The sequence below is a fragment of the Denticeps clupeoides genome, chromosome 19 (assembly GCF_900700375.1).
Source record: "Denticeps clupeoides chromosome 19, fDenClu1.1, whole genome shotgun sequence".
In the NCBI taxonomy this organism is placed as follows: Eukaryota; Metazoa; Chordata; class Actinopteri; order Clupeiformes; family Denticipitidae; genus Denticeps; species Denticeps clupeoides.
The window spans coordinates 2883902-2909263 of record NC_041725.1 but is presented as its reverse complement, the minus strand read 5'-3'; the positions used below and the strand labels follow the sequence as shown (position 1 = coordinate 2909263).

Genomic DNA, 25362 nt, shown 5'->3' with positions numbered 1-25362 from the left:
CAAGCATGAGGATTTGAGTCACTTTTGACATGGTCAAATTTTTATGCTATAGCATCTTCTAAACTTCAGCTCTTGTGGGAGCTTCTCGGTCTGCAGTGGCCTGGATCTACCAAAAGTAGTCCAAGATTATCTGTAGAACTGGTGACAGTGTCTTTCATGCATGTGGAAAGCATTCTGGTCTAATTTGTCAGATCCAATAGAAAGGTTTTGGTTTTTGTGTCTTCTGTTTGGCAGGAAGAAGTTATTAATGCAAATCTGTTGGATGTGGGGGGAAAAAATCCCAAATCCAATCCATTGTGGCAGCACCTTTCAATTTACACTGCTTAAAGGATCTTCTACTGATGGCCAGAAACCTTCAGAGGTCTAGTGGTGTCCATGCATCGACAGTTCAGACCTGTTTTGGTGGCAGAAGGGGGACCTATTCAATATCAAGCATGTGTTCATAATGTTATGGCTGATCAGTGTATATTATAAAATGTGTCCTTATTTGCTCATACTAATTATCTGAAAGTGAAGTGATTGTCATTGTCAAACACTGCAGCACAGCACACGGATACACAACTAAATGTGTCCTCTGCTTTTAACCATCACCCGTTGGTGAGCAGTGGGCCGCCATGACAGGCGCCTGGGGAGCAGTGTGTGGGGACGGTGCTTTGCTCAGTGGCATCTTGGCCTTCTGAGTACGGGGCCGCTTCCTTAACCGCTAGGCCACCACTGCCCCAGCATAAGTGTGTTGGACAAAGAAAGTGTGAATTCCATCACAAAAAGAGGCTTTCTTTTCTAGTGTGTTAAAACCTTTTGCTTATTTACATGTATATCGATTAATACAAATATATGTTTTTTCTAGAATTTTTTTTCTTGGCAAGTAGTAAGTGCTTGTAGAGGAGGTGCCTGCAGTACTCCAGCTTCAGAGTGGAATTTTATTTCTGTCTCTGGTGCTTAATTATCTGAGCAAAATAAGGAGATTGGGTTCACACGGAAGGTGTGGAAGAACTAGATAACCAAGAGGTCATGTGGAGAGAATGACGGAGGGTCGGTAAGTGTGCAGGATCCCAGGTGGCCACCCTGCTAGCAGGAGAGACGGTTGTTTCATTAATTCTCTCCTCTTCTCTGCTGCAGTAAGAAGGGTTTTCTCATATCATAGACGTTTTTGGCCCTGGGTATAAATGGGGATGAAATGAAAGTTTTTAGTTTTTTGATAAACTTCGGTGGGGTTCCACCAAACTGACCATTTTCCATGACAAAGAAGACATTTTAAATATCATTAATATGGTTGGTGCTGCATTTGCATTTAGAGATTCACTTGTACCTTGCACTTGGGTCAGACTCTAATAGAGCTGTAGATCATTAGAACATCCCAGCAGTCCATCTGTCTCCCGGGGGCAAGCATCTGCTCTCCTCCCTGAGTGTTCTACATCTCCTGGAGGTTAACAGAGGAACCCTGCTGGAACTCCAATGTTTGACTGATGGTGCACTGGTTAGATCTGAGGGAGCCAGAAGAAGGACCAGAGGGGTAAATCCAGGACTGTAGAAGCCATCATGGTGTATTTATTTGGTTTGCCTTTGTTGGTATTATTGATTATCACATTATTCTATTGATGTATGTTGTTGCATAGTAGCACCACCACTGCCCCATGTACTGAATGTACTTGAGACATCTAGAAATCTAGGTACCCTGGTGTGAAAGGACTTCTGAAGACGTCATGCTCTCAGTGGATGGGCCCAGGTGTTCTCCACTGCTGTGTTTTAGCTTCAAGTACTGAAATGTCTGCCTGACCTTATTCCTCTGTTGCTGTCATGGCATTGTGTTGTCTGGCTGTTAAAGTGTCACATCCCAGATGCACCAAGCAGCAGGGTGCCACTGCCTGTCGTGAGAAGAAAGGCATTGTAATGTAATGGTTTGTCTTCTTTTCTCCTTTGTTGTGCACACGGTGAAACAACAAGATGTGTCCTCTGCATTTAACCATCTCCCTTGGTGAGCAGTGGGCAGCCATAAAAGGAGTGCCCCCTGCTTCCTTACACACTAGGCCATCACTGCCCCACATATCAACAAATGAACTTCTTACCGTTCACTTTTCCTGATCCCCGTCCTCAGTGTGACCATGTGGACAGTGGTTTTGTATTGTGAAATAAATGTACTTCTTCATGCAATAGCTGACCCTGTTTGACTACCAGATATTTACAGGTATTGTACCCCTTCATATCTCCCATAGTGCATTGCATTCATCAGCTAAGGGACACGTACATAACCAGATGGAAGTTTTGGGACGTTTGCCCGATGCCTGGATGTGCTTACATATGTGGGTTTGTGTATACACACGTTCATGTGTGTTGGGTCCTCCATATACTATAAATACATTATGTGTGTTTGTGTGTCTGTGTGTTCAAGTTGGCGTCCACACTGCACGACTCCATGAGCTGATGGATGATCTTGTTTTCTTGTCCTTAATTAGCAGAATCTGAGCCAACCTCCTTCGTCCACAGCATATGTGTTTCAGTCTGGCTGGGCAGGCAAATAAAGCAGGAGTCCACTCATTAGCATCATATCAAACATCACTGCACTCACCCCAAGAACAGAGAGTGGTTTCATCTCTCCTGAACACCCAGTTCAGAAAGCTTTTCAAGTGTAAAGTGGGTTGATGGTGCTTCTATCCAAGCAGCACCTCAAAGAACCCGAACATCTCATTCAGCCAACAGGTGGGGCTGCATGGCACGTTTTAAAGGGGCACAACATCCCGTGTTAAAAATGGACATGTGTTCCGACTTTTTGTGTATTCCATGCCAGGGGTCTGCAGGACAGCAGGAGCTCTGGGCCAATCAGGTGGCTCATTTCCATATCAGTCGCCACCTGCCCTTTCATGTTGAGGAGAGCAGAGGGACGTTATCATCCCAAACACACTCTGAATTTTAAAAAGCATCCCACTGTGTGGGTGTATACTAGGAACACATAGATCCAATAGGTGTACATGTCAAATAAGGAGTCAACTGGATCGGGTTTTGAAAACGATCTGTTTAACTGTAGATTTTTCTGTATTTTATACATGCATTCCTGCACTCTTTTTTTGATGGCATTAACTGTATATTATACTGTAGAGCTGGTAGCCTAGTGGGTAAGAGACTTGCAACCAGAAGAATATGAACCAGAAGACCACGAAATCACAGGTTCAATCCCAACTTACTATATATACAAACACACACACACACACACACACACACAGTCACAGGCAATCCTCTGTGTACAAAGATATCGACTTTGACCATGAGGCACAATTTGCTACAGATCATGCAAATAAACAGATAAATCTTAAAAGTGGATGTTTACCCTTGTTGTGCCAAAGAAAAAATGAGGGTTTGAGGGTACTTGTGTGTCTTTGCAGATGGGTTTGCTATGTGTGCGTTAGACTGAATTTTCTCTGATGCTTGTTACCATGACAGCAGCCTGTTTTTGAGTGCTCTCTCGCTCTCGCTCTCTCTTTTTTTAATGTCAAAAAAACATCTCAAACATCTCCAACTGAACCCAGCTGTGACCACCTCACACACACACACACACACACACACACACACACACACACATTTACACACTCCTTCTAGCTAAAATGAGGTGCAGCGTTCCAGACTTGGGAATACAGCATGCAGCAGGGCAGGTCACCTGGGTGTGTCTTTGAGAGAAGGACAAGGACAAGACGTCTGCATACAGACATTGTTTTGCTTGTCTGAAGGAAAAGGTGTTTCCAGCTGTACACACATCTGGAGTGACAGATGTCACAGTGAATCATATTAGCACAGCAGTGATCCATGGACCTAAGAAAACTGAGCCTCGCTCAACTGTACATGTGTTTGTGTGTACAGTATGTTGTTTGTTTTTTTTATTAATATAATAAGTAGGAACCAAATGTGAAGTGAAGGGATTGTCATTGTGATACACAGCAGCACAGCACACGGTGCGCATGTAGGAAACCACGCAGATCCAGTAACAGAAACCTAGTGGGTAAGACGCTTGTCTACCAAACAGATGACCACACAGTCACAGGTTCAAACCCCACTTACTGCCATTGTGTCCCTGAGGAAGACACTTCACCCTAGGTTGCTCCAGGGGGGGACTGTCTGTGTCACTACTGATTGTAAGGTGCTCTGGATAAAGGTGTCTGATAAATGCTGTAAATGTTAATGTGTGTGTGCCTGGGTATCTGTGTGTTTTTTTGGTGAAAATGAATGTGCTAGTTCTGTTGATGCCGTTTATATTGCTGTAAGTCTGAGAAATGTCCCTTTTAGAGACAGACATTAAAAGAAGAACATGGAGAGTTTGTACTATTTAGATTACATGGGCCCTTAAAAATCATATACTTGGTGTACTTGGTTTCTTCAGCTCAGTGCCCTGGGTTACGTGAGTTGTAGAACGCAGTGATATGGACATTTGAAATAACAACTTCTCCTGACAGAGAATTATGAGCCACACGAGACAGAAATAGCCAACTGTGTTAGTCTGATCAGGCTGCATTCCATGAAAAAGCCCTGAAGAACCATTCAGACAGTTTGTGTTTCAGAATAATCTAATTTCAGAAACCATGGCTTCCACTGAAAGGGGTTGCTGGTGACAAGTGGACTCTGATCTGGACTCCACTAAATATTCCAGTGTGCAAAACTGTAGGGGTAGCAATGTAGACATAACAAACTCACATGCCAACAGTGTCAATAACTCAATTACACAAAGTGCTTCTGCAGCATGCTGGGATCTGCACTACTCAGTAGTAGGACACAGTTTTGCTAATCTTCCCTTAGAAATATTGAGAAAATTCTATTTGTAACCAAAGCAGGGTTCAGTTGAGAAGTAATTTTAAATAGAGGCGGTCACAATTTCTTAATATACATGCCAGTATCACAAACATATAATATACAAATGTATAGACATTTACATTTATGCCATTTATTAGACGCCCTTATCCAGAGAAACTTATTACTTTTATTTTATTTACACATTTTATTTTCCTATCTGTCTAAAAAGCTGCAATAAATAGCTCCTGAAGTTTATATAATGTGTTTGTGTGATTTATAATCATTCCACCTAAATCGTACCACCGGCGCCTGTCATGGCTGCCCACTGCTCACCATGGGTGATGGTTAAATACAGAGGATGCATTTCATTGTGTCACTGTGTGCTGTGCTGCAGTGTTTCACAATGACAATCACTCCACTTTCACTCCATTTGAATCTGAATTCCAATGAAATTGAAACTGTATTTTTACATCCCTAAAATGTAATGCATATTCGCTTCTCCAAATTCTAATTTCCACGTTTACGACAGCTCTGCAGGTCGTGAAAGTGTTTGCCAGCCGGTGTTGCGCATCAACTGGTGACCTGTGCTGGATAACTGTCTAATGACACAAAATTAAGCAGCGTTTGTGTCCTTAATTTTGAACACTATGTATTAAACACAGTTCCTGGGCAATTATAAAGAGTTTACTATTGCAGCATGAAGAAAACCAATTCTAACTGTATTACTTTTATTATGCCTCCAAAAACATAATTTTACTTTGTTATGTCAAGAGGAACGAAGTTTTACAAATCCATTTCAACCTGAGAGGAGCAGAGGTAATGTAAGCGAATACGTAAGCGTCCTCCTTTTAAATGGCCACGCTCCAATCCCGTCCAAGGCGGTCACAAGAGCAATTAGGCTGGATCTGAATGAAGCAGAGAACAGACAATGCAAACAGCAGCAAAACACACACAGACACCACCTTCTCCTTTCCACAGTAATCCCCTGTGGACATTAGGGATTTGTAGCTCCTGCTATGAGCAACTGATACTGCATTAGTTAGGTCTGAGCTCCTTTTGTCCAGATTACCTGCTGTTTGTTGGCAGATCGTTCCCATCAGAAGAAGACGTGTCATGCCAACCGGATATAATCAGTACTGTTATTCTCAGCCTCTCCTTCTCTGGCTGTTGAGGCACACTCGCTCAATTTAAAGATTTTTTTACACACTGAGCTCAAAGAAGTCAAAAATATTGAGCATAATAGGCTGCTGTAGTCATTAAGACAAAAGGTCCCAAGTGTGAGTTGAACACAAAAAAGAGGGGTAAACCATGGAATCCATCAAGTTGGAAGGGTAAAGAAACTCCCTCCTCAGGACCACAACCACCCCAGTAAACAATGTATTGGCGATGGGAGTGGAGCATCCGGCGTACTATGGGTTCTGAGACAACTTCCACATCGAGGCCCAGAGAAGGGCCACCAGATGTCAGACAAGGTAAGTCCAGAGTGTCCAGGGGTTGACCTGATGGAGGGTTTGAAAGGACAGAATACATGCTTTCTGGCAGAGAAAACAGAGCCAGTCTGCTCGGACCTTTTCATGGTGAATAACTCTAGTCATTTGGACCTCCATGGCATTATAATCAGTACCATTCACCCATAGCAAGAACCTTGTGAAAACTCAGCCCATGGAAGGAGCATGTCTCCACCTTTTCCAGCATGGGTGCGGAACCATGAAAATCCATCAAGAGGGAAGGTGGTCATGAAGATAATCTTCTACTCGTCCGTCTTCCTGGATCCACTTTGGTGATCCATTTTTGTCCACTTTCACCCTGCCTAGAGGAATGGGTGCCATACAAGGGTCACATGGCTTTCTACTGTTTCTACCGCAGAATGGAATGGAATGTGCCAAAAGTTAAAGTTTCCAGACCTTAGTAATCATAAAGCTGGACACATAAAACACATCTCTACAGTGTGAAGTACACTTCAGACACAGTGATTTATCTAGCTGGTGTCACCTAGCAACAGTGTCAGGCACAGTCATGCTCATTGTCTGATGGGGATGACAACCCTGTTACAGAAAGGCACATTTCCCAATTGCTATAATACTCCAGCATGGACTGGTTTTATTCAGTTTCTGTCGAGTGCAAAGCACAGAAAAAATTGCGGAAATCTGGGCCAACTGGATCTGGGTTGGGTTCATTGTTTTTGATAGGTTAGATCTTGCCTTGCCTGAGCAGATAAAAATAGAACTGCAATAAATCTGTAAAAACGTACCTTTTAAATGCCTACTGCAAATGAAGCTCCCAGTAATGTGGAGATGAATCCAACATCTCTTTTTTTACTGACTGCAGTGAATGGAACAGAAAGAAACAGGAAACGGGAGGAGTGCCTTAGCAGAGTCCTACCGACACGTTCAGAAAATTATTCTGAATTAGTAAATGTGTCATTTGAACAGAAGTTATAATGAGTTGTGTAGTGGTTATGAGGGATCGAGCAGCCGAGGGAACGAGGACACAAAATGTAACTGGAATGCTGCTAATGTGACAAACTTTCAAAGCAAAGAAACCAACCGTCACAGAACTCTGTGTTCCCGCTGTCCTCCCCACTCCACATTAACCCAAATGTCCAGTACCACCCCGCAAACACACACAAACGTGCAAAAATCCCTTAACTACAACACAGCCATCTTCTCTGCATCTCCCTGCACTCAACCCATCAGCAGTGCAGTCACGTGCTTCCGCTCCGGATGGGATGCCACCCAGGTAACCCAAATAAAACGGGCCCACATTCAGCCGGAGCAGCTACCACACACACACCAACATAAACCAATAAAATAACCACGAGTGTGCCTTGTGCGGCTACAGTTATGTGTACAGCTGCATGTGGAGGTCATGACATCATATTGTTGGTCAGAGTGCTCCCCTTATTTGGTTGTTATTTTTCTCTGTCTGTCTTATTACTTTGCCCTATTGTGTTGAGTGTGGTCCGCCTCATTTTTATGACTTGCAAGTATGTTTTCCTAAAGCCACGTTACAGCATTTTTACTCCAGGATTAATAAAGTTCAGATTAAAAACCTGCTACCATGACCAATAATCCTTTAAACAACACTCATTGTGAAGGGTGTATGTGAGGAAAAGGGAGCCTTATTTATTTATTTATTTATTTATTTATTTATTTATTTATTTTTAAACTTTGTTTATTGGAATTAGAACATGAGCAATAACAATATTCTCAAGAGGTTACAAAGGAAAACAGCTCAAACAATCCCCAGTCTACACCCCAATTAAAAAATCAATAAAACAACCAAATAACTAAATAAAATCAAAATCAAACAAAAGGAAATGAAAAAATATATATACATACATACATATACATACAGATACTACACACACAAAAAAAATGCCCCCACAATCAACCTATACAAAAATAAATAGGTAAATAAATCAATTAAAAACCACCACTGCAGAGCTCCACCGAGACATGAACTGTATCGCCCAGGAACAGAAGGGAAATTCTTATTCTTAACCAGATCAAGGAAATGTATGAAACTGATGCTTTAAGTAAAGCTGTAGTGTTAATGTACAGCATTTGTATAGGTGTACCTTCAGTTATTAAACCCCTTTTTCATGCAAACCCTATCCTAGCCTGACAGAGACCAGATTATTTTTGTAAGGTTTAGAGACGTTTAACCTTCTGGAAGTACCATGACCACAAGGACATTCTTGGAACAATTAGAAATAATCTGAACGGGAACAAGGATCTTTGACATTTAAAAATAATGAAACAGATTCAAGCAGTATTTTTGGCTTCTGAGAACAAAAATACTGCTCTATGACATTAGTGAAAAGTCTGACTGTGTGCTGACCTCTTTATCAATTTCATTAACAGGAATTTGCAAAGGTACTGAATTTATTCAGCATTTGGTATTATATTTGTTATCCACTGTGCAACAGGACACAGCAAATGGTTCTCAGGAAAGCTCTGTCCTTCATCATTTTTTATAAATGTATCTATATATTGTATGTTGAGCCAGGAACTAGAGCAGAGCACAGTTAGTGTCATGGTGGAGTTCTGCTGAGCTGAGCCCACATTCTGCACCAATCGGCCTGACAACGGGGCCCAGATCATGGACAGCTTCCGCTATTAGGCGTCCGTGATAAGAGCCCTGTGAAAGGAAGAGATGAGCAGCGAGACGTTACGTCCATGTGGACTAGATGTGTTTGTGTTTGTTTGTGTTCTTTTTGTCTTCTTTTTGGCCTTCGTGCCGTTTTTGTGCTGTTAATAAGTCCCTTTTTGTCATAATGACTTCCCTCTTCTGCGCCTTATTCCCTAACCATCCAGACGTGACAGCTAGTTCTGAATTAAGCACATTGTGTCCTGTCCAGGGAAAAGCGATTATTTTTACCTGCTCTCTGCTCCACTGAAGCATCTGAAAGAAATTCAAATAGAAGAAATTCAAATTGGAAGATGTTAGCAGCAAGTTATGTACACTTCCTCGTAGTCCCATGGTGTATTTATACTAATAAATTTTCTATTTCTGCTCAGGACACAGTTTTAATGGTGCTCTGGGCAGAGCTGATGTCCAAAAGCCCAGAGTAACAGGTTTTGTCGCTACGCAAGTTAACCCGCAATTGTGCCTGATTTTGGCTAATCAGATGTGGTTTGTGCAGTAGGTTGAGCGTGGCGGAATGAGTTTGTGTAGAGTGGAAGATGTGTATGCCTGGAGAAGCAGTGTGCTGGGATCGGGGACGGTGAATGCAGTAAAAGTTGAGTGAAAGTGCAGTGGCTGCTGTTTTGGCTTCTGCAGGCTAAGCATCGGCGCACTAACTGCGAACACAGAACAAAGGGTGAATTATGGATAATGCGGCATCCTCAGGGGAGGTTATCCAACATCTCCTGAAAACGAAGAAACTCCTTTTAATGCTCCATGTGTCTGCTGCACGTTTCTGAAGTGGAGGATGCAGAATTGGAAACTTTTTTTTTTTTTTCAGTTTTTTGCAGACCCCTGTGCCAGCAGTCCTTGTCTCCATGGTAACTGTAGCCGGGGGGAGGAGGCAGCGGTGTTCACATGTGAGTGCAGTGATGGTTTCGTAGGGGAGAGGTGTGACCAGCAAACCACTGACCCCAATGAAGCAACCTGGAGCCTTGCTGAAAGTCCCGTCCCAGAAAACGCCACGCCTGGAACACCCACAACTGTCACTCAGCATGCTGAGCCAACCACCATTCCAACCAGCGCACAAGATCCTCCCACCCTGCAACCATGGCAACCAAAGCTGGGTCAAAGATTTGTGGAGGTGCAGTGGGATGAGGAGCAGGTTAGTGTGACTTTGTGTGGGTCCGTATGATATAAAAATGTTCTGTGTACAACAGGATCTTTATATGTGTGAGTGTCTGTGTCCTTCAGGTGAGGGACGGTTCTGGGTGTGGCACATCTGGAATGCTAACGGTTTCAGTGGAGGTTGCAGAGGATACGGATGTGAAGTAAGACGTCACCGCACTTGACCTAATCCACACACATTCTCCATGTGTCTTTTGATTTTATTTTTGATAAAAAAAAATTGTTGTTATTTTTCCCTCAGAATTCTTCCCAAAACACCTCATAATGAAAATATGAAAAAAGTTGAGAAATGTACCTTAGTATTCACCTCCTTTGCCATGAACCTCAGACTTGAGCTTGGGTACCTCATGTTTGCCCTGATCATCTTTCAGATGTTTCTGCAGCTTAGTTGACAGTTCATGTCAGAGCACAAACCAAGCATGAAGGCTCAAATCTGGGAAAAGATTCTGCTGCTTTAAAGGTTCCAATGAGCACAGTGGCCTCCCATCATCCGTAAGTGGAAGAAGTTCAAAACCACCAGGACTCTTCCTAGAGCTGACCGGCCACCTAAACTGTGCGATCAGGGGAGAAGGGCCTTAGTCAGGGAGGTGACCAAGAGCTCCAGAGAGTTCCTCCTCTGTGGAAAGAGGAGAACCTTCTAAAAGGACAACCATCTCTGCATCAATCCACCAAACACCCTGTATGGTAGAGTGGCCAGACGGAAACCACTCCTTAGTAAAAGTGAAGTGAAAGTGAAGTGGTTGTCATTGTGGTACACTGCAGTACAGCACACGGCGATATAACGAAATATGTCCTCGGCTTTTAACCATCACCCATGTACAGCGACATCCTGGATTACCTAAATTCCGACTGAACATTTCTGGAGAGAGGTTAAAATGGCTGTGCACTGATGCTTCCCATCCAGCCTGATGGAGCATGAGAGGTGCTGCAAAGAGGAATGGGCCAAACTTGCCAAGGATAGTTGTGCCAAGCTTGTGGCATCATATTAAAAAAAGACTTGATGCTGTAATTGCTGCTAAAGGTGCATCAACAAAGTATTGAGCAAAGGCTGAGAATCCTTTTTCATTTTTAATGTAATTATGGGGTGTTGTGTGTGAAGAATTCTGAGGAAAAATGAATTTAATCCATTTTGAGTGAAAAAGCGATGCGCCATGAACACTTTGCAGGTGCACTGTATATGGTGCTTACTAATACTAACATTTAAATTAAATGTAAGAGCAACTGAATGAATTGTAAGTTTGCATTTTACATGTATCAGCAAATAAAATAACATGACATTTAACAATAAATATTGTACTGTAGAATAATTACACTGGGTTTACACTCTCTCTCCCTCTTCTCTGTCTGTTCTCAGGATAGTGGTGAACTCCAGTCGTGCGCCCGCGTTGTGGCGTGTGGGCGTGTCTGATTTCATCATGTGCTCTGTGGCCAGCGGCGAGGAGATTTACCCCATGCAGGCTCCTGATGGCCTGGTCCTCCCTGATGCCTCCCTCCACATGGGCCACGACTACTACATCAGTAAGATTCCCAGGCGTCCATAACTGCCAGGGTTATGTACTGGGTCAATTTTCCATAGTAGGAAAACAAGCCAATGCAAATGTGATTAATCCCAAACCCCTGATCAACTAAGGGTCAGATGGAGTGTTCTCCAGTCCTCTCTCTTGCTGCAGTTAACAAGGAAATGTGCCATTTGGTCCTTTAATTGCTTCATTGCTGAATTTGAACTATTCTTGATTAATCCATGAAATCGGACAGTAAAGCAGAAAGTATAAAATGGTGATGAGTGGGATTAAATATCACTCCTTTCTAAGGGACATATAAAACAACCATGTTGAGTATGAACATGAAGGGTATATTATACTAATGTGGGGTTATATTTGTGGGGTTATATTCAGGGAACATCAGCATAATAAACATTAGTGTGGATGCTATTAACCAATAATGAGAGGTATGTTCTGCATATTATTATGAGCCCCACCACTGTGACTATATTACATTGCAATGAACATTGGGATTTTTGGTTTTAAAGTCTTTCGGTGCTTTCACTTCAAGACTGTAGTAGAGCACAGTTAGTGGTAGCACATCTGCTACCAAATCAATCATACGAATAGATTCTAACCACTTACAATCAATTATTCTTTTTTTTTTTACTTTGTTTATTGGTTTTTATCAAAGACAAATATATTTCATGGCAGTAATACATTAATGAACTATAACAGAAAAAATCCTTCTGCCTAAAAAACTAATGTTTGTGAGAGAAACCCTCCGCAAGTGCAACATCTTATATAGAAAAACCTGAATCTCCACAGAACTCACCCCTGATATTGGTCTGGAGCCAACAAATCGAGTCATACATCAAGTGATGGCACATCTACAGGGGTGTTTAATCTACAGGGATTTTAAAAAGAGACATATGAATATATTAGAGAGCAGATAAAAATCTCAGCTCTTTTTATATTTTTGGGATTGTAAATTAATTTTGTTTTTCCACAAGACTTTTGTGATGTTGATCATGTTAGAACCCCTGCAGCTCTGATTGGCTGATGATGTGTCCCGAGGCCTTGCCTCCCACTGTCTTTCATCTCATGCCTCATTGGCTGACTCCACACTCCTGTAATGGCAGTTAATCTTCATTTACGGGCTATTTTTATTATCAGTCTGCTGTAGCAGAGGACATGAAGACACATTTCTCATTACGTCTCACATATGGCTCATTATATCTTCATGTCATTCCGTCTATTCTAATCATAGAAGGTGTTTTTTGCATTATATTGAGAAAAATATTTCTAGAAAATACACATAAGGAAACAAATAGATTATATTTTGAAAATAAAAATAATAATTCTAATAATTATAATTATAATAATAATAACTGTAATTACATTTTACAGGGCCTATATACATATGTTTACACATAATGCAGTATGTAATAATATGAGAGCAACTGTCCCCACACACACACAGGCCACCGAGTTCAAAAAAAGAAAATGCAAGTCATTTCTCATTCCTTCAGGTGTTCTGCATTTGGGGACCCCTGACAGCCCCGAGGTGACCCTGCGTCTGCACATCACGCGTAAGGCCAGTAGCTGTGTGGAGCCTGGCAGCAGCTTCAGCGACCCGCAGTGCTCCGGGAAGGGGAAGTGCATCACTCAGCCGTCTGTGGTGGGTGCAGAGAAAGTATTTTAATGTCACAGATGAATCTTCTCACAAAGTGTTGTACCTGTTATGAAGTGATTGCCATACAGTGAGAAACGAAATGTCCTCTGCATTTAACCCATCACCCCTAGTTAGCAGTAGGCAGCCATGACAGGCATCCGGGGAACAGTGTGTGGGGACGGTACCTTGATTATGGGGACCTGAATGGCTTTGGGATTTGAACCCACAAACCCTTCGGTTATGGAACGCCTTCCTTACCTGCCAGGCCACCACTGCCACCAAATGTATTACTCTGCTAGTGCTATCTAATCTTGACCAATGATGTTTATAGCCAACTTTTATGAATTAAAGCAGGTCTCAAATCACCATGGGAACAGTGCGATGGAGAGTAGAGAGGAGCTAAAGAAAGTTCTTTATTGGCCAGGCCTGTTTCTGGCACTCACTTTTGTTCTGTCTGTGTTAGAATTGAATAAAAAGCCTTTTATTGTCACTATGCGCATGTACAATGAGATTTAAAGCAGCTCCTACAGATGTAGTAAATAGAGCAATAAAATACAAATGTACAAAAACACAATAAGGGCCAGGAATTACAAAGAGAATTAACAGTGCTATATACATATGGGAAGAATAAATAACTGATTATGGTTTTATATACAGTGTATATTATATAAAGTGTGTGGGTTACATGTTATTGCACATTAGAATCGCTGCACATTTATCTCACATTGTTTCCAAGTATTCACAGTAATGATGAACATGTGGTGTGTAGTGAGTGTTGGACAGTGAGAATAATGTCACTGAACAGTATACAGCTTTTGCACAATGCCAATATTAATATTAATAGCTGACGTTTAGAAGGAAGGAAGTCCGGGGGTTTGTGGGGTTCGACTGCGTAGTCAGTGCATGAATGAGTTTAGAGTGGTTATGGCTTTTTGGAAAAAACTGTTCTTGAGTCAGTTTGTCCTTCCCTCAGAGCATGATTGCTGAGCCAGGCCTTGTACTGGGACAGAATCCCACTTGAACAGGTTCCACCCCACCAAGAGAAGAGTGAGAACAAAGTGGATGAGGTCTAACAATAGAAGAACGGGCAGCTTCATTAATCTAAAGCACACAGAGAAGAACCAGCTGTGCTGTGGTTCAGCTTTTATTCATCATGCTGACGGAGGGAGTGGGGCTCATTATTCGCATGCCTAATTTGGGTTTTAGGATGGTGTAATATAAACTATGCCTTCTTCTGTGACCTCAGGGCTTTACTTTGAGGCTAGTTACATCATAAAAATAAATGAAATATGGGCATTTCACATTCATACTAGGAAAAACTAGGGTGGTAGTAGCCTAGCAGGTATCACGCTCGCTTTTATGAACCAGAAGACCCAGGTTCATATTCCCTGAATATGAACCCGTGAGCAAGACACTTAAACCCCGAGTGTCTCCAGGGGGACTGTCCCTGTAACTAAGTCGCTCTGCATAAGGGGGTTTTGTAAATGCTGTAAGACAGTGGTGTCAGTCCCCAGCAGCTTCATTACAGGAGTGGTGATCATGTGACTGTATATGGGTGTCCAGTGGGTATATCCCACAGCTATGAAAACAAGCATTTATGAAATAAGTAAATAAAAAAACAGTCTGTTACGGTTCATGTTATTCTATTTAAAAACAGAAAGCATCAGCTTCCTGAATATGGTCAAAATGTCTGGACATGAGCGGTCCTTTAACTATCAGACAGGGTCGAGTCACTCATTGTAGGAAAAAGGCATTGTGAAAAAAAGATTGACATGAATTAATATTCAAAATCGTTACACAGGTCAGAGTCAGGCAACTGTTGGGTGTGTGTGTGTGTTGTAGGAGACGTTCTACTGTGAGTGTGAGGAGGGCTTCTCAGGGATCTTCTGCGAGGAGTTTGACGCCTGTCACCTGAAGCCGTGCGAGAACAATGGTACCTGCAGTGACCTGAGACAGGGAGTGGATGGACACAACTTCACCTGTGTTTGCCCTCCAGGTGTGTGTGCATAAATCTTTTTTTTGTCATAAATACAGTGCTCAGCATAAACGAGTACACTCCACTACATTTATCTGAAAACCTTTTCTATAAGATACCACACTACAAAATACTCCCACAAATGTGGGCCATTGATTGCAAACAAGATTTGTTAATTTGCACACACAAAAAAGTGATTTTCCTAACAAATTCATTCAAGCCCATGTTGCAAAAATGAGTACACCCCAATTATAGTCTTAGGAGAAAAGCCACACTTATGACTACACAATTCGAATTAATGAGCATTCATCCACCGGTAAGTCTAAGAATATTAATACAATATACAGTACAGGCCAAAAGTTTGGATACAACTTATCATACAATGTGTTTTCTTTATTTTCATGACCATACATTGGTAGACGACCTCTTGAAGCTCATAGAGAGAATGCCAAGAGTGTGCAAAGCAGTAACCAGAGCAAAGGGCGGCTATTTTGAAGAAACTGGAATATAAAACATGTTTTCAGTTATTTCACCATTTTTTGTTAAGTACATAACTCCACATGTGGTCATTCATATTTTTGATGCCTTCAGTGAGAATCTACCAACGTAAATGGTCATGAAAATAAAGAGAATGAGAAGGTGTGTCCAAACCTTTGTCCTGTACTGTATACTGTATTGGCTCAAGCATGGGAGATGACTCCCATTTAAAAAAAATGTAAAACAGTTGTTACAAAAGATGGTATTTGTGGCCATCTAACCGTGGTTTGTCTAGACCAGTTGTTCCCAAACTGAAGCCCCCTCTGCCTGTGTCCAAGACAACAAGTTTTTTTTTTTAACTCTCCGCCTCTCTCCCATGTGATTCCATTTCTCTGTTTTTCCTTATCTCCTATCTTCCTGAACTGCCTACCCCTACATGTGATTTTTTTTTGTGTAAATGAACTTTTGGGATGATGGCCTTTTTTTGCTGGTACTTATGCTCATTATCAACATCAAATATATTTTTGGTTACCAATTTTTGATGAATCTGTGTGGACCTCCAGCCCTCTCGAACCTCCCCAACAACCCAGGGAACCACTGGTCTAGACCATCTCATATTCTGTTGTTTTGAAACATCAGTCAAATAATATAAAATATATTGGCATATCCTCAACACTGCCCAGTTGGCATTGTTGTTGTAATTGGTGTGTGTGTGTGTGTGTGTGTGTGTGTGTGTACATGTACGTTCTGAACAGGCTTTGAAGGGGATCGGTGCCAGGCGTTGGTTGATCACTGTCTGTCTCAGCCTTGCAGAAACGGCGCTTCCTGTTCCAGCAGTCTGGAAGGACCCCACTGCTACTGTCCTGAGGGTATGTTCACGTCCCCAAAATCGTACCCATTAACATACACGTAAACGCTACTGCTGGGTAATGTCTCATGCCGGATGCTGATTTAATCTGGGAGCTGTCTGAGGGCCAAGACAGATCTCAGACGATGAAGGCACAGGGGATCATTGCAAACTTCTCAGCCAACCTCTACCTTATATTAACAGTGGTGTTTAGCACAACAGCACAGCACAATAATTCAAGTTTTATGCAAAACTGCAGACGAGCGGCCTGAAGAAAGATGAACAGGAAAGATCAAGAGTTGGTCCATGGGGATCTGTATCGGTAACTAATGAAGTCGATCAACTTAATAGTGTTTGCTAAATGTAATTTAATAAAGATGGAAATAATTCAACTTACTCACTTTCAGTAATCGCTCAATTCACAGTATGGTCCTGGCTGCTGGAACCAGTCCTGGGACCCAATACACGGTGGACAAATCACACACACATGCACACACACATTGCCCATTCACCTAGTGAATTTTAGGCCACAGGAGAAAACCAGAAAAGCCTAGTGGGTAACACACTCGCCTATGAACCAGAAGAGCCAGGTTCAAATCCCACTTACTACCATTGTGTCCCTGAGCAAGACACTTAACCCTGAGTGTCTCCAGGGGGGCACTGTCCCTGATACTACTGATTGTAAGTTGCTCTGGATCAGGGTGTCTGATAAATGCTGTAAATGTACATGATTTTGGGAAGTCAACTCCAGCTTGTCCAACCAACAGTCCAGATGCTGTGCTGGTCTTCGCTGCAACACAAATCTGCAAAAATTATCATTATCTTCCTGACAAAACATGAAAAGCTACAAGTATTTTGTTACCTACAAACTATTTCTCTGTGTGTATGTAGACATCTCTGTTTGTGTGCGAATTCATCGTAGTGTGTGTGTTTGTGAGTGTTCGGTCAGCTCTGTCCTGGTTCTGATTCTAAATGTGTCACTGTGGGTTTTTTTTTTTAAACCCTCCAGTGCTGCTCTGATTGTAGCTTGTAGCTTTGGACTCTGTTGGATGCAGCAGTCAGGATCCACCAAACCTGGACTTTCCAAAGAGAAGTGCAGCCATTCTTAGATATTAGACCGCAAATGTAGACATTTACTGTGGCTTTAATAATATGAATTTTTCTCGCACACATTTCCATTTGCTTTACTGCACTCCTGTTGACCATCAAGGTCGCCTTGCAGAGTCAGACAGATGGCTGTTAACAAAAGAAATCAAAGCACTACCACATAAAGAAAACTTTATATACACTCAGGCTGGCCATTGGGTTTTAAAATAATTCAGACACCATTAAATGCTTTTGAATGTCTTAGTCACAATTTTGCAAGGTATTACATTTAATAGATATTTGATTAGCCGCGTTGCACTTGCATAATGCTGCTAATTTTAATGTTATATAAAAAGTTCAGACATTAATGTTTGCTCATTAAGTACATGGACACAGACTCATACAAATGATTGATTTGACTTGTATCTGTAATTGAATGTAAATGGATGGGGGAAGCTATTAGCTATGAACTAAAATGCCAGGACTGGATATTTTAAAATAAAAAAGAACATAAAAAAATATTTATGCAATATCCAGTCCTGGCATTTTAGTTCATAGCTAATTTTTATTTATTTATTTATGTGGCTCGTGTGGCAGGGGGTGTCAGATCACAGCATCTACCTGCTCATGCTGTGCAGATCAATGGTCAGAATTCTCTCTCTGGACTAAATCATGAATATAGTGGTACATAGAAACTAATGTTAAACTAAGGTTAGCTGAAGATGTGTTCCTGAAGAAGCTGGTAACAGCCTTAAACAGGTTTGGTAAGTGAAGTGAAAGTCAAGTGATTGTCATTGTGATACACAGCAATCAGCACACAATGAAATGTGTCCTCTGCATCTAACCCATCACCCTTGGTGAGCAGTGGGCAGCCATGAAAGTGCCCAGGGAGCAGTGTGTGGGGACCTTAATCAAGGGGACCTTGCTGGCACCTTGGTGGTTCGGAATTTGAACCTGCAACCCTTTAATTAAGAGTCCACTTCCTTACCTGCTATGCCACCACTGCTCCAGAGGATGGCAGGGAAAAAGGGTGTTTGGGATACTGCAAAGTACACAAAAGTCCTGAACCTGCGAGGTGTCCAGGAAGAGCAGCTTAATTGTGTCGGTGGTGAAGGTGAATAAAGGCTCTGGAGAAGAGCAGAGTGGGATGGATGCTCGGATGAAAGAGCTCAGGGAGTGAGGCTCTGGTGTCAATCACAGAGCTGCAGCTCTTTTCGTCCCTTTCATCCAAGCTTGTTTACTCTGATTTAACTTTCTGGAGACTTACTGCCAGCACTCACATATACCCTCTCCTCTTTTACTTTTCAAGGATATTAGATACAGTCCCATCCACAAACAAGTGATGCAGACACACTTCATTGATTACAATATCACATTTAGTAGCCTTAGCAGATACAAGTAAACCTTTTTTACAGTTTAAGAATTTTCTGCTACATACTGTGTCAGTACAGTATCTACATCCACTACCCAGTTATGTTCTCTTTGAACATTAACATTTTTAGCTTGCTTACTTTTTACTAGCATTGTTCACTTTTTATCCTATTTTAAAATTTTCATAACTTCATAGATCTTTGATATATGTACAGTCAGGATGGTTCAGGATGCAATACGTGTTGTGCTGGTAGAACAATACGTGTAATGAATAAAACCTTGAATCGAGAAATTACGATTTATTCGTTCTGTTTCTCTCTCTCTCTCTCTCTCTCTCTCTCTCTCTCTCTCTCAGGTTATCAGGGTACTTTTTGTGAGCAGAAGATTGACCCCTGTGCCTCCAGCCCGTGCCACAACAATGGCAGCTGCTATTCGCAGGGCGCCGCCCAGGGTTTCAGCTGTAGCTGCCCCGCAGGCTTCACAGGCCCTACATGCGCCCAACTGGTAGACTTCTGCGCTCTCAACCCATGTGCACATGGCATCTGCCGCAGTGTGGGTACCAGCTACAGATGCCTGTGTGTGCCAGGTGAGAAACAGTAGCCCACAGGTGTGTGTGTACGTACGCTTGTGTTTTTGTGTGAGCGTATAGGAACATCAGGTGGGTTTAGTTTTTTTACATTTACATTTACGGCATTTGGCAGACGCCCTTATCCAGAGCGACTTACAACGTGCTTTCAAGTTAGCATCAATGAAGAGATCAATTCCGGTTCACTAGGACCCCAACTATTCACTCTGTTGTAGTTTCTGTACACAAGTTCGACAATAAGAAAAGTTACAATTTAATCAAAATATTCTTTAAAGAGGAAGGTCTTGAGCCGTCGTTTGAAAGTGCTCAGTGACTGAGCTGTTCTGACCTCGAGGGGAAGTTCATTCCACCACCCAGGGGCCAAGATAGAGAAGAGTCTAGATGAGCGTCTTCCTTTTACCTTCAGAGATGGAGGGACCAGGCGAGCTGTACTGGAGGCTGCTATATGGGTGCACCATATAGTTCTCATTGGTATAAGCAGTTATAAGCATTTTTATATACACACAGCCTTTTTTACATACAGAGATATACTCCACACTCTCCTCAGGTACACACACTTGTCATTAAATACAAATGCCTAATATTTTGTAGACCTTTGTCTTGCAAAACAGATATCTGAAGGTATCTGGTGGTATTTGATGCCAAGATCTTAGCAGCATATCCTACACATTTTGAGGCCAGACCAGACATTTGATCGAACCAAGCACCTGTGCAGAGGATCCAAGACTGAATTTGTCGACACAAGGTCCTGATGTGCCCACAGCAGTGTAAGGAGCTGCAAAGCTGTGGATATGCCGTCTTCAGTCGTTACTTTTAAATCAGCTTTTCAGTGAATCTTATTTTTTTGTTTACAGCAAGAGGAAGCACGATGACAAACCCTAATTGTTTCACCAGCAAAAATTAGTTTAGGACTAGGAATTCCAGAATATGAATTATTTTATAGTAACTAATCCAAGCCTTACCAGAACACAATTGTTTTTTTATTTTAGATAGTTATGTACTTTTAGGGCCACCTCCGGCCCACCAGGGGGCACCACATCATTGTTGTGCTTCCAATTAATTATCCCATGTGTTTCCAGTTAGCCCTACTGCAAATTTTCTTTGTATCTGGTTGCTCTTCAATGTTGCATATGTAACTTTTTTGGTCTCTATGCCTATTTTCAGTTCCTGTCATCTCTATGACAACATCCTTCTGCCTCTTGCCCTATATGAGCCGCGACATGGGTGTCAAGTAACTACCTTACATATGTTACCAGCTAAAAGCTTAACTACTGCTATTTTTCCTCGTTAGCCACTCTCATCTCTGCGGCCATTCAGAAGCTGCACCAGGTTCCACTGGCAGCATACTCAAAACCATATAAAAGAAATTTCTGAATGATAAAATGCAGGTACACTTTTATTTTTTTATCCTTACAAACATAGGCATGTAGCAGAGCCTTACGTAGGGACACACAGCTTCCTGCATGGGAACCCTGTCTGTATGCATTAAGTCACTACTAAGATCTTGGCAGATTTAGAACTCGTCCCAAAGCACAAATATCCAAAGTGCTCGTGCCAGCCTGAAAAAGCTGCACATCCCTCAAGCATAAGGTGTACGTGACAATAAAGTTTTCTTCAGCATGCCTGAATCCCTGCTATAACTGAATCCCACCTCTGGCACCATGGCAACAGCTGCACTGCCTGTGATTGACAGAAGATGAAGGTCATTGGTAATTATTGATTGGCTGGTTGCTCTCACTCCGACTCATCTACCAGCCAATGGGGCATAGCCATAGTGGCAGCTGGGAGAGTTACTGCATTTAGTAGGTCATCAAGGTCATCAACATGCACTGGAACAACACCATGTGGGAACGCTCACGTTTAATAGGAATTCCTAATGAATGGCTGGCCGCACGATGAGATAATCTACAGAATCACGTGTTGAAACACTTTAATTCCCACCGTGTTGTGGATTATCCTTTACTTGACAATGTTCATGCCCGCCATTCCACAGGAAATCTGCGTATGGCTGCTGCAGTATACACAGCCTGTCTGTTTAGTTTCAGTTTTTCGTGGCAACTTATGCGGTAAATAACATTCGGATGGATCATGAGTCCTCGCTACACACCCACGCAGTGCGGAGAGCCTGAAACGTACAACCCCACGGCATCTGTGAGCTAAAAAGAGAACACACAGGAAAGGGTTGCGTTTGTCATCCGCCTGTCCCAGATCTCTACCTCGCCACTGCTTGCCGTCTTTCTCTCCTTTGTCCTCATCTCTCTTCCCTTCTGTCACCCGCACCCTTCAACCTTGGATGTCTCGTTTCCATGGAGACCAGCCCGTTTTTTTGCACCACGTCACCAGCTATTGTCTGCAGGTTGACTGCACCTGCGCCGACTACCAATCAGAATGCAGCGTTACGGTGTTTGTGTCTTTTGGGGCGATGGCTGACCTTTCTGCCGTCTCATAAATATTCTGGTTTGTTAACGCCAGTTTATGTTTTATTTGTGGGGTCGTGTGTGTGCGAAGGTAAAACTTTTACAGCACTGGGTTGTCATCTGCTCACATGCATTTACACAGTTATTTACTCACCACCGTACTGTTATAATCTGTTTTTATTCAGTCTATCACACACATACACCTAGCAGGAAAATGACCTTCACTGACCTGACCTTGGACTCTTTGAGTGTCTGAAGTGGAAAAACCCTGTTAGAAAAGGCCGCGCGCTGCTCTGACGCCGCCACCTAGTGGACTGCTTGCTGATCAGTCAGCACAGCTCCTGATGTCCTCGGAAAGCTAGTGTCTGATTTTGAGGCGATTCGGAGACGATAAAGATTCGGTGGAAGGAGTTAAACTGATCCGCAGCCTCGCTTTTGCCAGGTTACCACGGCCTGTACTGTGAGGAGGAGTACAACGAATGTCTCTCAGCTCCATGTCAGAACTACGGAACCTGCAGGGACCTCATCAACGCCTATGAGTGTGTGTGCACACCGCAGTACAAGGGTAGGTCCGAGGGAGTCCAAAACTTCACTAAACGTTCTCCTTTTGTAAGCGGCAAATTAAATGGAGTGTGTGTGTGTGTTGCAGGGAAACACTGTGAGATCTATAAAGACCCCTGTCTGAAGCTGTTCTGCCAGAACGGAGGGCGCTGTGAGAGTGGGGGCTTTAATGCCTCCTGTGTGTGTCCACCCGGTTACACAGGTGAGTGTCTCACGTCCTGGTGTGTGTTATGTTGCGGGACGCCCTGGTGATGACGTCTAAATGATCTCGAATGAAGGACAGCCAGTATATAGGGGGCACTGTTCCCTTTTCTCGGGGCTGCACTTTGCAAGGCCAACCACGTACACCCTTTTCAGAGCGACTTATGATCAGTAGTGACCGGGATGGTCCCCCTGCTGTCCTCCCTTGCACCAACCCCACCACTAATCTCCTTCATTTCCAGGGCAAAACTGTGAGGTGGACATCAACGAGTGTGAGAGCAACCCCTGTCACCATGGCGGCACTTGTATCGATCAATCAAATGGCTTCTCTTGCCACTGCCCCCCTGGCTGGGTGGGTGGGAGCTGTGAGATACGTAAGTCTCTTCTGAATGCGTCCTCAAAGTCTACTGGATGCATCTTTGATCTGTAATTTACTGAATGTGAACTGGAGCAGAACTGGAGAGTGATGAGAGCTCCATGTTTTCAGACACACTGTCCCTGTCTCGCCCTGCAGATCTGCAGTGGAAGCCGGTTCGCCCTGATGACACCCTGACCAACATGCCCCGCCACTCTCTCTACATCATCATCGGCGCGCTGTGCGTGGCCTTCGTCCTCATGCTCATCATCCTCATTGTGGGCATCTGCCGCATCAGCCGGATTGAGTACCAGGGCTCCTCCCGCCACGCCTACCAGGAGTTCTACAACTGCCGCAGCATCGACAGCGACTTCAGCAACGCCATCGCCTCCATTCGCCATGCCAGGTGAGATTATGCCTCGGTACCCTCCACATTCCAGATTGGACCACTTCATTTATCTTGCTTTTGTATACTTTGAGTATACTTTTAAGTACGGCTTTGAGTAAAAAAACTCTCACTCATCTTACCAGTCAAGTGTAAATAATGTTGTAAATTCATCCACTGTAACTAAGATTTTTAAAAATGGTTAAAAAATAGCCATGGCATCCAGAAAGAAAAATTATTAGGCATCTCCCTTGTTTCGAGAGCTATAACAGAAAGTAGGATTGACAGCAAAACCAAAACCAACAGATGCATAATAGACAGTGAACAGAAACTGGGAATAATTTATACACATTTACAGAAAGCGAAACAAAAAAAGGGCAGAACAACAACAAATTCAAGCTCCATTACTGTGAATTTGATCTCTGTCATTTCTTGTGCAGGACAACTGGTCTTTCTGATGGTACGGACAATTGCCACCAATCCTTTACATCATTTCATTGTTGGCTGTTGGAAGTAGGGTGGTAGTAGCCTAGAGGGTAACACACTCGCCCACTTACTACTATTGTGCCCCTGAACGAGACACTTAACCCTGAGTGTCTTTAGGGGGACTGTCCCCTGCTAAAAGGCGCTCCGTAAACGTAATGAAGTGGGTCCACTGAACGAGAACAGTCAGTGAGGTCAGAAGAGAAGAAGGATGTAGAGACGATGTAAACCTTCACCGCAATAATTCTAAAGTTGACACCGTGTTGCCGCTTTTGTCACAGGTTTGGGAAGAAGTCCAGGCCTGCCATGTACGATGCCACGCCCATCAACTACGAAGACTACAGTCCGGATGACAAGCCGCTGGTCACGCTCATCAAAACGAAAGATTTATAAGCCATGCGCACACGTAGTCACGCCGACATCCACGCAAGCTCACACTTACAAACCAAAACACGTCACGAGAAACCCAGCCTTTCCAACTGACCGCTCAGTATTTCTTTTTTATAAGTAAATAGATATATAGTTATATATAGCTTAGAAGAACAATAGAAGAAAACGTAAAGACGAACAACAAACGTATAAAGAGAATAATAGCATAACACGCTTCGCAATTGCCAGGATTTATTTTCACTCTCACATCCGTGCGGCTACTAGTGCGTAAAAATATACATATAAGAGTTGCGTTAACGGTGCGAAGCCGCCACTGCGGGGCTGAAGGCATGTACTCGCTTTTCCTGGATCAGATTATTTCTCTACTTCTTTTTGGTGGGTCACTTGTTAATCTTCACGTGTAGACGTAGCCAGTCAGTGCTGCTAGCGGTTCTTACCGATGTAGTAGAAATAGGTACACTGATCCCAGTGCTATGGTATGCGACTTAAAAAAAGGTAATGATGCTAAAATAAAGGATAACTAAGAAACTAAACCTGCTGTAGGTTGCCTTCACTGGTGCATGGGTAGATTTGGCGGGTTCTGCGCTGCTTCGGAATCCCTAGCTATGTTGCTGTGGCTATGTTGACTTGTATTCTATCTTGTATTCTATCTGTTGCCGTTTTAGCATTACTGCCATCATCACCCTCATCTTCCTTCTTTTGTGGTTGTAGAAGACTTGCTTGTTTATATCGTTGCCTCTATATTGTGGAGGCGGTTAAATATCATTTCTAGTTTTGTTGTCTTATATTCTCGCTTGCACATAATGTTGACTTCATATTGACTCTATCGTTCTCTCCACGGTAGACACGTAACCCAGAAACTCTCACCGATATCACGGAAGATGTCGGAACACCGCAGGACGATGCATTTCAGCTTAGGCCCATCAAACACACGCGTCGGAGAGAAGAAGCCAGAAAAAGTAGACAACGGTTCTGAGGGTTCA

At 42.8% G+C, this 25362-nt stretch overlaps 1 protein-coding gene across 1 annotated transcript in view; it reads left to right on the top strand.

The window, feature by feature from the left end:
- The window catches only part of dner (delta/notch-like EGF repeat containing), a 30289-nt gene extending 5377 nt beyond the window's left edge, over window positions 1-24912 (top strand). The window contains exons 2-13 of the mRNA XM_028962972.1: window positions 9743-10066; window positions 10156-10232; window positions 11444-11607; window positions 13103-13251; window positions 15088-15241; window positions 16453-16566; window positions 19357-19587; window positions 22447-22569; window positions 22654-22767; window positions 23009-23140; window positions 23281-23527; window positions 24271-24912. Of these exons, the coding sequence (XP_028818805.1) occupies window positions 9743-10066; window positions 10156-10232; window positions 11444-11607; window positions 13103-13251; window positions 15088-15241; window positions 16453-16566; window positions 19357-19587; window positions 22447-22569; window positions 22654-22767; window positions 23009-23140; window positions 23281-23527; window positions 24271-24382 (1941 nt within the window). The 3' untranslated portion in view covers window positions 24383-24912. The remainder of the gene's footprint in view (window positions 1-9742; window positions 10067-10155; window positions 10233-11443; window positions 11608-13102; window positions 13252-15087; window positions 15242-16452; window positions 16567-19356; window positions 19588-22446; window positions 22570-22653; window positions 22768-23008; window positions 23141-23280; window positions 23528-24270) is intronic.
- The last annotated feature ends 450 nt before the right edge of the window (window positions 24913-25362 follow it).